General features: G+C 33.3%; 1 protein-coding gene across 3 annotated transcripts in view; it reads right to left on the bottom strand.

The window, feature by feature from the left end:
- Positions 1-14001, bottom strand: part of CEP120 (centrosomal protein 120) — a 75752-nt gene that overhangs the window by 11157 nt on the left and 50594 nt on the right. For all 3 annotated transcript variants that reach the window (XM_021709478.1, XM_008051824.1, XM_008051825.1), the window contains 2 exons: positions 13859-13981; positions 7611-7709 (listed from right to left, as the gene is read on the bottom strand). In XM_021709478.1, coding sequence (XP_021565153.1) covers positions 7611-7709; positions 13859-13981 — 222 coding nt within the window. The remainder of the gene's footprint in view (positions 1-7610; positions 7710-13858; positions 13982-14001) is intronic.

Below are 14001 nucleotides of genomic sequence, written 5' to 3'. Positions count from 1 at the left end.
TTCTTTTATATATTTTTTACTATTCAGTTGAGGTATTATTTTATATTGCATAAAAATATTAGACTGAGATAGAAAATGTTATTTATAACAGCAAGATAAAAGCAGAAAATACAAGATGAAGAAGGAAGTACAGTATAAAAAAGGGTTTCCAAAAATTTGGGGGTTTCACTATGAAATAGATGTTGACAGAAGTTAACCATTTTTCTGACCACTAACTAAGGAGTTCATGAGACCACTAAAAGCATTTCATACTAGTTCTTCATTACTGTCTTATAAATGTCGAAGTATAGTAACATCTGACAAAACTTTACAGTAGTTTGTCTGCAAAATTATGTTAATTAATTTCTATTGAGCAAAAGACATAAATAGGCATTTCACAGATGAAGAAATATAAGTGGCCAATAAACATATAAAACGATGCGCAAAGTCATTAGTAACCAGGAGCATATTTCAGACCAACCAAACTGAAAAATTTAAGACATCTGATAATAGCCAAGTATTGGTAACAATGTGAAGAATGGAAACAATCATATACTACTACTGGAAATTGCAAATTAGTATACCACTTTAGAAAATAATTAGGCAATATTTCATGAAGCTGAAGAAATGAATGTACTCTACTGTCAGAATTTCCACTTTTAGATGTAAATCCCAGAGAAACTCTTACATGTACAAACACATTCAGTATTGTCTTATTTTAAGAAAATCTGGAAAAAACACATCCACTGAAAGAAGACTGAATACTTTGTGGAATACTTATAGAGAAGGATTCCATTGTATATAAAGGTTAAAAACATACAAAACTAAGCAATGTTGTAGGCAGATATATTTTTCAAGTATCTTATGTTTAAAATTATAAAGAAAAGCAAAGAAATAATAAATACCAAATTCAAGATAGTGTTTACCCTTGGAAAGAAGGAGAAGATACAGTTGAGAAAAGTATACAGAGAGCTTCCAAAGCATAATGCTCTGTTTCTTAAACTAGAAGGTGAGTGGAAAGAATATATATAAGAACCTTGTCTTCAAGATGTATATTGCATTTAAAAATTATTTTAAAAGAAAGGAAAAAATAGTTGGACAAAAATACACCAAATTGTCTTCTCTGTCTGAAGGGGATATGATTATTGGTGATTTTTATTTTCTACACTATACTGCTGCTGCAAAAGTTTTGCTTTGTTTTGTTTTTCCCAATGAGCAAGTGTGATGGTCAGCAGAAAATAAAAAAGAATAAAAGACAATGATTTTGTTCTAGGTTATTCTGTAAAACTAACTTTTTAATAAAACACAGAACTTTTTATTCTGAAACACAGGATAATCCTTTAAATGCCTTAAATTTTTAATCAAGTATACAGCATTAATAATAATCTCTCTCACACACACACAAATTAGAGCTTAGTGAAAGAAATCCTCTCTAGTGCCAGGTGCTCTGGGTTAAGGGCTCCTCAATCAAACGAGTATAATCTTTATTTTGCCTTGGCTGCCTATAAATCCAGAGAGGAGATGTAAACACACATACACTAGACTAAACAGCGGCTAGAAAGTGGCCACTACTTACTCTCCCACTCACACATACCATGTAAGTCTGTGGGAAAAAACTTACAACTAAACTAAGGAACTCAAGTAAAGTTTTCTGAAAATAACCCAGAGCTGACAAGTCAGTAGGAGGGCCTGGATGGTTTCAAGACACAGTTTTTAACCAAGACTTGGACCTCCAACTGTTTTCTTAAACAAAGATTTACATCCCATCCTTGGCTAAATTACTTATAAATTAATCAAATTAATTACTCTGAGTGGATAAGCAGGAGGCTGGACAAGATAGTGCTAATGTCAGCCAATGAAGTCTGTGTTGTTTTAACTAAATATATCAGCTTAGTTTTAAACGGATCTACTGTGCACAAATATGGTAAGGGACCCACATCCTACCCAAAATCTTAGTTCTGTTTCCTGTTCTGGGAACACACGTACCTAGTTTTAATATATCTGACACAAAAATGTTAAATTTCCTACAACAACAGATTCATACTTCAAAACAATGATTCGTTTATTTTTTTTAAAGTAGTGGCTTTTATTCTGCTTACATAACTACACGCTAAGGTGTCAAGAAATGTTTTTAAGTAAATACATGACTATTTATCATTTAGAGCACAAAGAGTAAAGAAGACAATCTTCACTCAGATATTTGTAAACCAATTTAATCAAGTATTCGTTTTGGTTTTAAAATAATCCTATTGTATATCTTCACAAGAAGGAAAAAAAAAGGATACAAAATTATCCCTTACATGTCTAACAAGAACTTTAGCTCTATCCCAAGATACCAAAAACTAAGACTGTAAAGGGCATCATTTCCTTGTTTCCTGAATTAGGACTCATTTTATGTTATATTTATTTATATTTTACAGCTGTTACTCTCCCAGTTACCAAAGAATTAAAAAAACTCACAACTTAGAAACAGACTTTTATGGTTGTGAATCAGAAGAAAAGTCTTTTTTCTAAATAATCAGAAGGTTATGATTTTTTAATTCACAAACTGACTACACTAGGTCACCTTTAAGTAATGGAAATCTCTGTTTAGACATTCTTTTGGCAATGGGCATCAGGCATTAGATCTTATTTCCAGGGTTTACCAGCTGGGTTTTGTCATTAACATTTATTAACATTCTAAGATATGCCTTTCACCGTCTAATCCGTACTACACAAATGTTTTGTATGGTCCTCCAGAGGGTTTTGATGTGACAAATTACTGGCAGAGATTATAGCCCCGTGGCTATTCACCAGAGGCAATGTAAAATTAACATGGTACTAATCCAATTTAAACAAGAAGTTGCACAAACAATTCTCTGAACAAAACCAGATAGACAATTCCAATTTTATATTCAAACACAATAAATGTGTTTTTAATAAAAAGTTTTAGGAAAAAATGTTGAAGTAATTTTCACACATATGAAATGTTCCAATTTGATGAAGTTATTAATATTAATCTTCCCAAAACAGCTAGTGGCAGAGCACAATTCACTATGGTAATCCTCAGATCTATTACTTTTCTTCTTGAAATGTTGCATCTCGATGTAGTCTGCAGAACGTCAATGATTCCTAGTGACCTTGAAATTTGTTTACAGTTTTGTTTCTAAAGCAGAAAGTTTGTGGGATAAAGAATAAAACTGATTTGTGATGAGAAAGCAATGAACATCATTGCACTCAGGGAACTTTTATTTTCTTTCATGGAGTATAAGTTTTGGAGTTGAATCACTAATTTAACACTATGCTTTTTTTCCTTAATACACTTATAGTAACTTAAGAGAAAGAAGGCATCTGAACTTTTGTTATGTTCTTTCCTTATTAGGGAGCTAAAATCACTTCACAATGGTTTTTGGGTAAGAGGGTAAAAAAAAAAAAATACAGAGGAAGAAGGATAAATGGAAAATGGATTAAGTGGAAAGATCCAGAAGATAACAAGAATATGAGGATATATGTGCTGGGCAGGAGGGTTCTTGGGTGAGAGTCTTTCACACTGAATCTTCTTTTAAAGGAAACTATCTCAAATCCCAGTGTAAAGCTAACAGAATATGGGGGATTCTGTTCAGATCATTATTTATTTGTATTTTTTTTAATGGCTGCAAAAGGTGAAAAACTTAGAGTGTAATCTATAATTCCATATACTGGCATAAACATGACAAAATCAATTAAAGTAAAAATTTCCTAAATAGATATGTTTTAATAAGAAACACATTAATTATGATGAGATTATGTTTCAATAATTGATTCATGATTACTCAGTTCTCCCAAAAGATGCCCTAGCCAATAGCTAATATTTTTCTACATTTTTAACTGATTTTGGCAATTTTAATGCCTTATAATTTATTACCATTGCATTAGTCTCTCATCGTTCACTACTCAACTTCTTCAATGGATGTGCTATCTTCCACTGCTTCCCCATCTACTCTCCATTTTAAAACTTGAAATAATTTCACATCAAATCGTGTTATTTGAAATATTTTCTACTTGAAGTGTTTCTCCCTTAGTTTTGAGTGGCAAATACAGTGATAATCTAGTTGTCCTCTTGTTTTTCTAATACTTTTGACTTCACCTGCATTTCTCACCACCCTGCTAAGTTCTTATTAAATATCAGCCCTCCTAGCTGAACTCTGGGTTCCACAAGGGCGCAACTGCTATATCCATAGCATCTACTACAAGGTGTACAGTAGGCTCTCAATGAGTACTTGTTGAATGAAAGAATGAACAAATGAACTAACTAGAGATGTTTCTTCAACTCAATGTACTCACATCCTTTTATGCCCAAATTTTAGGAAGTTCTGATACTCATGCATATCTGCACATTTGGCCCTTACATGTTTTTACCTTCTGTGCAGTTTTCTACAGAATGCCCATTAGAACTACCATCCAAATACAAAGTACTGTTATCACTCAAACTATATCCTACCCCATACTTCCTTGCTACTATCACTATATAACAACATCCCCCTGTTTTCTACACTTGATAATTTTCAAAGTATTATTGGTACCTATAGCTTCTTTGAACAGCTAGTTAGTCAAAAAGTCTTCTAATATTCGTTCTGTTCATCAATATCCAAAGCTACCATCCAGTTAGGTCCCCACTGGCTGAAAGCAACAACATTACACAACAGCTTAATGGTTTGCCTCTTTTTAACCGTTACCATTTATTGAATACCTACTATGTACCAAACACTGTATTAAATACTTTACAGACCACTCATTTAATTCTCAGAATAACCTGTGTGGAAAATTTCTCATTGTACAAATGAAGAGACTAATCAGAGAAGTTAAATTACCAAAGTCACAGAGGTAGTAAGAAATAGAACCAAGATTCAACCCAGTTCTCTAAGGCCATGTTCTTCACTTCCACATATGATGCTTCTGCTAGAATTTGCATCCTGTAACTTTTAACAGCTATTCTCATCACATTATTTTCTTGTCCCCAATTCAACAAGGACATCTCCCTGTTGAACTATGTGCAAACTAAATATTCTGGAATTGTGGCTATATATTAACTCCTTCTCTCTCAAAGTCACTTGAATTCTCAATATCAGGGCTGGTCTCTCTAACAATCAATGATACTGTTTTCCTTGCTAGGATACACCAATTAATGACTTCTTCTGCCTCAATTTTCTTATCAGAAATACCTGTCTTTCATGGCACATTTTCTTCTTGAAATGCTTTCATTTTTTGGCTTCTATGGACTGAAACCATAATATTATGAAAGGGAAAGAGCCTCCACCTGGACTCTGGTCAAACGATTTCAGTCCTAGGTCAATTACTTAGTATCTGTGCGGTTATATGCAACTTAACTTCAAGTTTCAATTTCTTCATCTATAAAATAGGAATAGTGTTACTTGCTATACAGGGATCTTTGTTAGAATTAAATAAGTTCTGAAGGACTTATCAGCACTGCACCTGGCACATAGCAAGTGTTCAAGAACCAGTAACAGAGCTATAGTATCATTGTAACTATGTTCACTCTTTCTCTCTGTTATTTCCTTTATTAGCTTTCTTTTCTCCTTTTTAAACTTAGAAATAAGTTGTAGCTGGTGCAACTTCAAATATTACCTCCACAAAAGACTCCATCTGTTTCTAAGCCCAATCAGTCTCCCAATAACATATCCATATTTCTAAGTGCTAGCCAAATTTCTTTCTGTAAAAATTAAAACATACAAATTTGTAAATCCTATCTCCTCTCCACGTTCCAATTAGCTTCTTAGTAACCATACTTCCAAAACTGGAAACTCTCTTTCAAAACACTAAAGCTTTAGTCCTTGGCATCTTTGACAAGAATCTTCCTGTTGCCTTTCTACTGCTCCTACTTAAGTTCCAGTTCCTAGTACCTGAAATGATCTCTAAATTGGGCCGCCTTCTGTTTTACAAGAACAGTCTATGTTTTCCCACTTTGGGCCTCTTTGCTAAGAACATTTTATTCACTGTAGTTACATTTCCCCCACTATCTTGCTAAATCACAATCAATTCCTCTATTAAAATCCTAACTACTCATCTCCTGAGGTCTACCTCAAATACCTCCTCTTCTATAACACCTTTCCCAAGTCCTATTAAGTAGATGTACTTTTACCTCCTGAGCACAGTGCTCTGCATAGTTCTTTTCAGAGCTCTTACTATTAGGCAGTAAATGTTATATTTATGGTTGTTTCTTCCTCATTACAAAAATTACAGGCTTCCTGAAGGAAAGACCTATGTCTTGTATATACTTATACTTGTTATAATATTATTTTATATTTACTATTCATTCAGTGCCCTGAATGCAGGAGATTCTCAGTACCATAGTATACATAATGTCTATCCTTAGTTCTGTCAACATTTATATAACATATTCACTTGGTAAATTACTTTATACATGTTGATATATACCCACCTTCATTTGTGATGCATACAATCTCAACTTATCTAAAAGCCCAACTATAAACTTAAGGTAAATTGTCTATTGTTTTTAATTCTCATGTAGTCTGTAGTACTTTGTAAAAGTAGTAAGCATTTAATATAATACCACAAAGATGTTTAATATTACCTGATGGTTATGGAGACACATTAACAAAAATATAGGCCGGATGTGGTGGCCTGTAATCCCAGCACCTTGGAAGGCTAAGGTTAAAAGATTGTTGAGCCCAGGAGTTCAAGACCAGCCTGGGGCCACATAGCAAGACCTCGTCTCTACCAAAAAAAGAAAAAAGTTAGCCAGGCATGGTGGTGCACGCCTGTAGTCCCAGCTACTCAGGAGGCTGAGCTGGAAGGATCTCCTAAGCCCAGGAGATCGAGGCTGCAGTGAGCCATGATCATGCCACTGCACTCCAGCTTCAGTGACAGAGTGAGAGACCCCAACTCAAAATAGTAACAATAATAATACAAACCTGAAAGACACTATGTGCCAAATTTCATTCAAAATAAAACACATTAAAGAAAAGCAAATTTAGAATAAATCATTACTGATCTTTAAAAATATTAGGTCAAGTAGATTAGATTCCAAATAAAAATACTGCTCATACTTTATTTAATCTTAATAATTTGAAAAAATTACACCTAAAATTAAGATTAATTTCTATGATGCTAACAGCATTTGCTATTTAGTAGCAGGAAAGAAAAAAAAATGCAACAATTCAGGAAACTACTATAAGCTTTTTTAACTCTTAAGATTATGCAAAAATTCCCTATAATCCCTTTTCTTAACTGAATTACTGTGTCTTCCCAAGAGTAACATTTTTATATTCTTAAATTTGAGAAAATGTTATAATTAAGTTATTCTTAAATACCCTCCCCATCAAAAAAAGTACTCCCAGTAGATTCAGCTAAGAAGAAAAAGAGTAGCTGTCCTGTAAGTAAAAGAAATTTTTCTTAACTTCTGAGGAAGAGGAAAGTTAGCAATTTTTTTTACAAAAAGACATAAATATTTCAGTTTTTAATTATAAGAAGTGAGGATCTTGTCTATACAACTTTTTTTAAGCCGCTAATCTAAAAAAACAGTACTGAGATTCAAATACAGACATCTGAACATAACAGATACTTCCAAACATGCAAACTTGCAAAGAAAAAAGGGAAAAAGATATAAAAAGAATAAGCTATAAACTGCATACCTGTTTAAGTCTGGCAAGTTCTTTCAAAGCTCGTCCCCATTGCTGCTTGTAATGCAGTTTAGACTTAGTTGCAGATTCCAACTTTCTTTCAAGTTCAACCTAACAGTGATTAAAATCATATCAAGTGAAACCCTATACCACTGTGTACAACCACTGAAAGATAATATATACAGAGAGTCTGGCTTAAGAAAAGAGTTTATACAGTGTAACATACGACATCATCTAAAACTGTTATATAATTTACTATAAATATTATGGCACATGAACATTTTCTTGTTTAAAATATAGTCTTATTTTTATTGCCTAACAGCCTATCCTAAAAAGAACTGAATTTGTCTTAACCTCCAGACAGTTGCTATAAATGTATTTAAACATGTATATTATATAAAGATCATAGAGTGAGAAATACATTCATTTTTTACAAAAAGCAGTTCTAACTGTTAGCATTCCAATTTAGTTGGCATTCTAAATCTTAGAAACCAAATTTCCCTTTTGGAGGTCTATCATTATGAGAATTTTTGTCTTATAATGAAGAGAGCTAGTAGAGATGCTTTTATAACTATGTTTTGGCAAAATCAGACTTCTAAAACAGTGAAATGTTTTATCAGAAAGCAATTTACTAAAAAGAATACAAAGTTAAAAATATTTCAAGAATGTTAAAATAAAGCCAAGAGTAAGAAAAATAATGTTCCTTAATAACACACATCTTCTGTTTTCTATTTTTCCTCAAAAATATAAAGAAGAGCACTAAAGTGATTCAATTAAAAATATGGTTATTTATACTTGCAGCAGGCAATCTGTTGTGCATGAACTGAAGCCAACTTGGCTATGTTTTGGAATGTACTCAGTGTTTCAAACCAAGTACCAAATTCATGTAGCCAGCAGATAGTTTTACTATTAAGTGATAATGTAATAATCTGCGTGAATAACAGTAAAACAGTTATTCTAAACTGGTCTGATTTTTTTTTATACCAAGTTCAGTTTTTCCCATACATACAGCTTGTAATGTTTTACAGAAAAACAAAAATAAAGACACTATCCAAAACCTCAAGCTTCAGAAAACTTACATGAAAATAAAATTAAAGGAAAAGCAGAGGCTCTATTCCCTTCACAAAAGACCATAACATTCTCTGAAGTAATATATGACTACATGGAGTCAAGGCCTTCTCTGCTTTACAAATCCCTAGTGCTTGGATTTAAATGTGTTGACATTTCACAATTAGACTCAAGCATCTTAAATTGAATAGCAGTGCTGAGATTATCATAGATGATCTCTCCCACTTAAGCCCCAAAGATTTATACATATTACTTGGTAATCTAACAACAGGCCATAAAGACCTTTTTATAGCTTTTTTATTCAATTATAAAAGCAATTATGTCCATGGGTCTTGGAGAAGGTCTAGCACACTGGATGGCCAAGAATGAAGGTTAAGATAAAGATGAACCTAGAGGGATTACTTATACACCAATGGACCAGCTCCATCAGAAAAACTGTCTGGATAGGTTATATGAGTTTTGCCATAATTATTAAAATAACTCAATCTGCATAGTCACAATAATTTAAAACATGAAGTTATACATATAATTTCTTTATTCTCAATAACAAATGTGTAGCTAGCAATTCTAAGACACTCATTCATTCCTTATCTAATTCATTCCTATCACCAAATCAATGACTCCTAATTTGTTTTTTAAAGATATAGATGCCTCTGTGATCCTAAATAAATATATGGACCCGATTCCAGAAAAATGTATATAACTGAAGTTTTGATATAATTTCAGGGCACTCAAAGACCTTGAGTTAAGAGTCCTTATTATAACTGACCTGAGACTTCTGGAAACCTTTGTGTGTACATTTTTATTTAGGCTTTCTTGGTCTATGACTGAGGTAATATAGCATAAGCCAAGTTACAGGCTCCTGGAAGGAAAATTCAGGGGCTAGTGGAAATTAAAAGCACAGACTAGCATTCATTGGTTCCCAACTTCCCTGTTTCTACCCTAGATACACCCGTAATTCCAGTTCTCTACTAGAGGTAAGGTAGTATCTTTGTCTCTTACTCCACTATTCCCAGGTCTACTGAAAAACTATAGATTTCTTCCTTGAAATACTTTCAATTTTTATTCTGTTATATTCCTACTGCTACTTTCCTAGCCCACAGGTTCTTTTCAACTCATCTTGACTATAAGAGGTTCTCTTGTTTCCCTAGCCTCAAACCTATTCTATCTACAAACCCTGCAGAGCATTATTAGACACATTCACCCTCTACTAAAAATCTACAATAGCTACTATTGCCTATAGTACCAAACCTAAATCTCTGTCTAGGATTCAGGGCATTCCAAAATAAAATTTCCATTCTACCTACTCAACCTAATTTCTTAGTAATTCTCAACAGGAAGCCTACTACAACAAGGTCTGTGTCTCCTGTGTCCTCCCTGCTCCTTGCCCAAGTTACTTCCTGCGCCTGACAATTCTTTTTTTTCCTCCACTTACCTAAATCTTAGATAAACTCAAATCCTATCTCTGTGGGAGAATCACTTGAAATGCCAGGAGTTTGAGGACAGTATGGGCAACACAGCAAGACCCTAACTCTAAATACACACACACACACCTGTCTCAAAAAATTTAAATTAAAAAATAAAAAAAATTTCTACCTCTACATGAAGCTATCTTAAAACTACTAGATTCTGAAATAAATGGTTTCTCTTTCCTTAACTGCAGAGTTTCTATCACATTCCTTGGTATTTGTTTATTCATGGTCATACATGGCTCTCTGAATCATCTTCCAGTTGCTTTACAAATTCCTTAAGTGAAATCCCAAAACAATAATTTACTTTTTCTCTTACTCTCTTTTATTTTCTTTTATCTTTCCCATTTGTCCCAAGTCAGGGTGGGCATACAGTAGATACTCAAATATTCCTGCATACAAAAATTTTAGCTTCATTAAAAATGTCTACATTTTTTCAATATATCTTCTTTTTAACCTCTGTGTGACCTACTAAATTATATGCCTTCCATATTTTATTTTGTATAAGTCCCAATTATTTTCAAACTATGTAAAAAACATTTCCTAGCTAAAAGAAAATAATAAATTATTATTTACTTCTTACAAGTATCCCTAACCCCAGAATCCAAAAGTTCCAAAAAGCCAAAATCCAATACTTTTTGAGTGCTGACATGATGCTCAAAGGAAATACTCTTTGGAGTATTTCAGATTTGAGATTTTCAAATTAGGGATGTTGAACTGGTAAGTATAATGCAAATATTCCAAAATTCAAACAAATCTGAAATACAAAACACTTGTGTCCTCCTTTTTTGTACTCTTATCTCTTTATCATTTATTAAGAAATAAGATTCTGCCCTCTTCTGGCTCCAAAAAGATTTACAAATAATTTTCAGAAAAGTTGAAAAGCCTTGTTTTACTAGGCACTTAAATATGCATGAATTCATTAGGTCTAATGACCTAATTAATTCAATTATGTACATCTGTCTCTCAGTCCAAATTATGGTATTGTTTATACTTTTAATCTATTTAAAGATTTTTTTATTCTTTTGATAAACATGTAATTTTTAAAATAATTTAAAATTTATTTTTATGGTGGGTATTATTCAGTCAACCAGTCCATATTTAGAGATGAATAAGATAGTGCCTCTGTTACAATTTCAGTATCTGATCATTTTCCCCAAGGTAAAATGGAAATACTCTTAGACATCTACTAAACAGATATTGTGAGAATCAATGAAATATTATCTAATGAGTACTTCAAAGGTAACTTCTTGGTTTTATTAAAAGAGGAGTGGGAAATGTCCAGCTAAATTCAAGTTCACTGGCAGAAAAATGAAGAGATGGCTAAAAATGACATGAAGAGATTATCCAAATATGCAAGAAAAAGAATCAACAAGACTTTGCAATGAAATAAACATGGGGATAAGAAGAGTACCCCAAGGGAGCTTTGGCAGTTAACAGGCTACAGAAACATTTGAGTTAAGAAACACTAGATGGAAAACAGGCTTCAGGGAGATAACTGAATTTAGTTTTAGACATTCTGGGATATCTTGAAGTTTTGACTTCTAAGGGTTTAGGAGGTTGAAACTATTTTTATAACAATACTAAGACATTATTTGTCTTTTCTACCTTCATTCTTCTATGAATGCACAATGGAGTTTTCCTGAGGATACATTATATGTAATGTCACAAAATATTAAATTCAAAATCAGATACAGTAAGTCCCCTACATACAAATGAGTTCTGTTCCAAGAGCACATACGTTAAGTCCACTTTGCTCTTAAGTCCAACTAAGCGACATAACCTCTGCTTTTACGCTTGTTTCCAGACATCCTGGGCTTGAAAATAAAGATAATGTATGACTGTACTCTATACAGTACACAAAAACACAACCACTTACAGAGGATGCATGCACATGACAAGGTACACCAGATATGTGAACTAACTTAAGTGACTGGACATGAGAATGCACATTTGCATCTCTGAAAGTTCACAACTTGAAGGTCTATTTGTAGGGGACTTACTGTGCATGAATTGAGATGTCTATTATCCAGACACAAAAGAGATTTGAAAAAACAAAACAAACAAACAAAAAAACCCCAAAAAACACCACAATGTTATTCTTCTCAATTTTTTATTTTAGAAAACAGTTATTTTCATTAAAATGCTATCTATGTTACTATATACTGAGTTCGGTTTTTAAGGAATAAAATTTTAAAACATTTTCAGTTTTAATTTCTAGCAGTATGATTATTAATACAAAGTGCTTTGGAGTTCTCAATAACTTTTAATAGTGTAAAAGGGTCCTGAGTCCAAATCGTTTGAGAACTACTGTTCTAAGTCATTCCAGAAAAGATGCTGAATATATGGGTCTTTAGCTGAAGGTCTTGTCATCTTACACACATTTTCTACATACTAGATGAATGTTTTTTTTAAATGTAAAAATGAAGTTACTCTCCTACTTAAAACCCTTCAATGGTATCTCACTATTTACTTAAATTTTATGTTTGTAAGTATAAGTATTAAGTAAAATAAGCATTGTTCCTGGTACTGTGCTAAACATTTTACAAATATTAAGTGATTTAATTTTGTTATCAACCTTATTACCCTCAATATTACAAGATATGGAAATAAAGAGAGAAATAAAGTAGCTTGCTCAAAGTGAAACAGCTAGTAAGTGGCAGACCTAGGATCTGAACCAAGGTCATCTGGTTATTATATCCACTCAAATGAGCTGGCATTTGAGTGCCAACATGATGCCCAAAGGAAGTGTTTATTGGAGCACTGCTATCCAGTGAACTAGAACGACAAGGGGACTGATCAAAGGAAACTGAGAAGAAGGGTTGTATGGAACCATAAACTACTGCGAGAGCGAGAGCGAGAGCGAGCGAGATGGAAAGAACTACCCTGACATCTTCCCAACTGCCACCCACCAATCTTCTGCTAGTGCCCCCTAGTGCCTGTATCTATAGAAACAAAAGGACATGCGAGCCTTTAAAACAAAGCTGAGTGGAAAATTCAGACACGTAATGGCTGGTGAAATTAAATCCTTCAACTGTTAAAGGTTATTTTCCTATGACTGTGATATCTTTTTTATAATGCCTAAAAATTATCAAATCATACAATGCAAGGACACACCTAGCACCCAAACATTCTATTTGTGCAGGAATCTCAAATTAAGTGGAGGCAGGACATGGCTGCCAACCACCCTTTCTCCCAGGTCAAGTGCTAGAGTGCAAGTCTGTGGTTTGGATGAATGCTGTCTAGGACACTGAATCTAGAGGACAGTACTATATAGAGATAATATTCACAATGGCTACCACAACAGTATGACACTAAAATCAGAAGATATGGAATCCAGTGACATGGCAGTGACAGCACTAACAGGAGCGACCTATGTAGCTGGTTTTGTAACAGGATATTGGCTTGTACCTTGCTTCCCTTGCTCCCTGTCCATATTTTGAAACTGGTTCATCAACCTCCGGAAAGTTTTATAAATCCATTTCTTTCTAGAGTTAGTTAGTTCTCTTGTTTGCAACCAATGACTCTAATTAATATAAGCTATAACTAACATAAGCCAAGAAATTCAAGTACTAACAATGTCATGTGCCTTGAATTTTATTGTGTTCTTATTTGATATCAGAACACTACAGTGAAACATTATTACATTGTATACACAAGTTTTACTGATCTTATAAATTGATCATTGGGACTAGTCATGCTGCCAAAAATTAACATGGATACCTTTTCCAAGGTGAGAAGATTTATTTCGGACTGCAGACGAATTTCTGGTTTGCTGTTTTGTTGATCCTTGAACTGTTGGAACTCTCTTTCCAAAATCTTATACTTATTTTCAGCATCATTAAGCTGTATTTAAAAAAAAAAGT

The sequence above is a fragment of the Carlito syrichta genome, unplaced genomic scaffold (genome assembly GCF_000164805.1).
Source record: "Carlito syrichta isolate Samal-C Ts95f unplaced genomic scaffold, Tarsius_syrichta-2.0.1 Scaffold236936, whole genome shotgun sequence".
In the NCBI taxonomy this organism is placed as follows: domain Eukaryota; kingdom Metazoa; phylum Chordata; class Mammalia; order Primates; family Tarsiidae; genus Carlito; species Carlito syrichta.
This window is presented reverse-complemented; position numbering and strand designations above follow the sequence as displayed.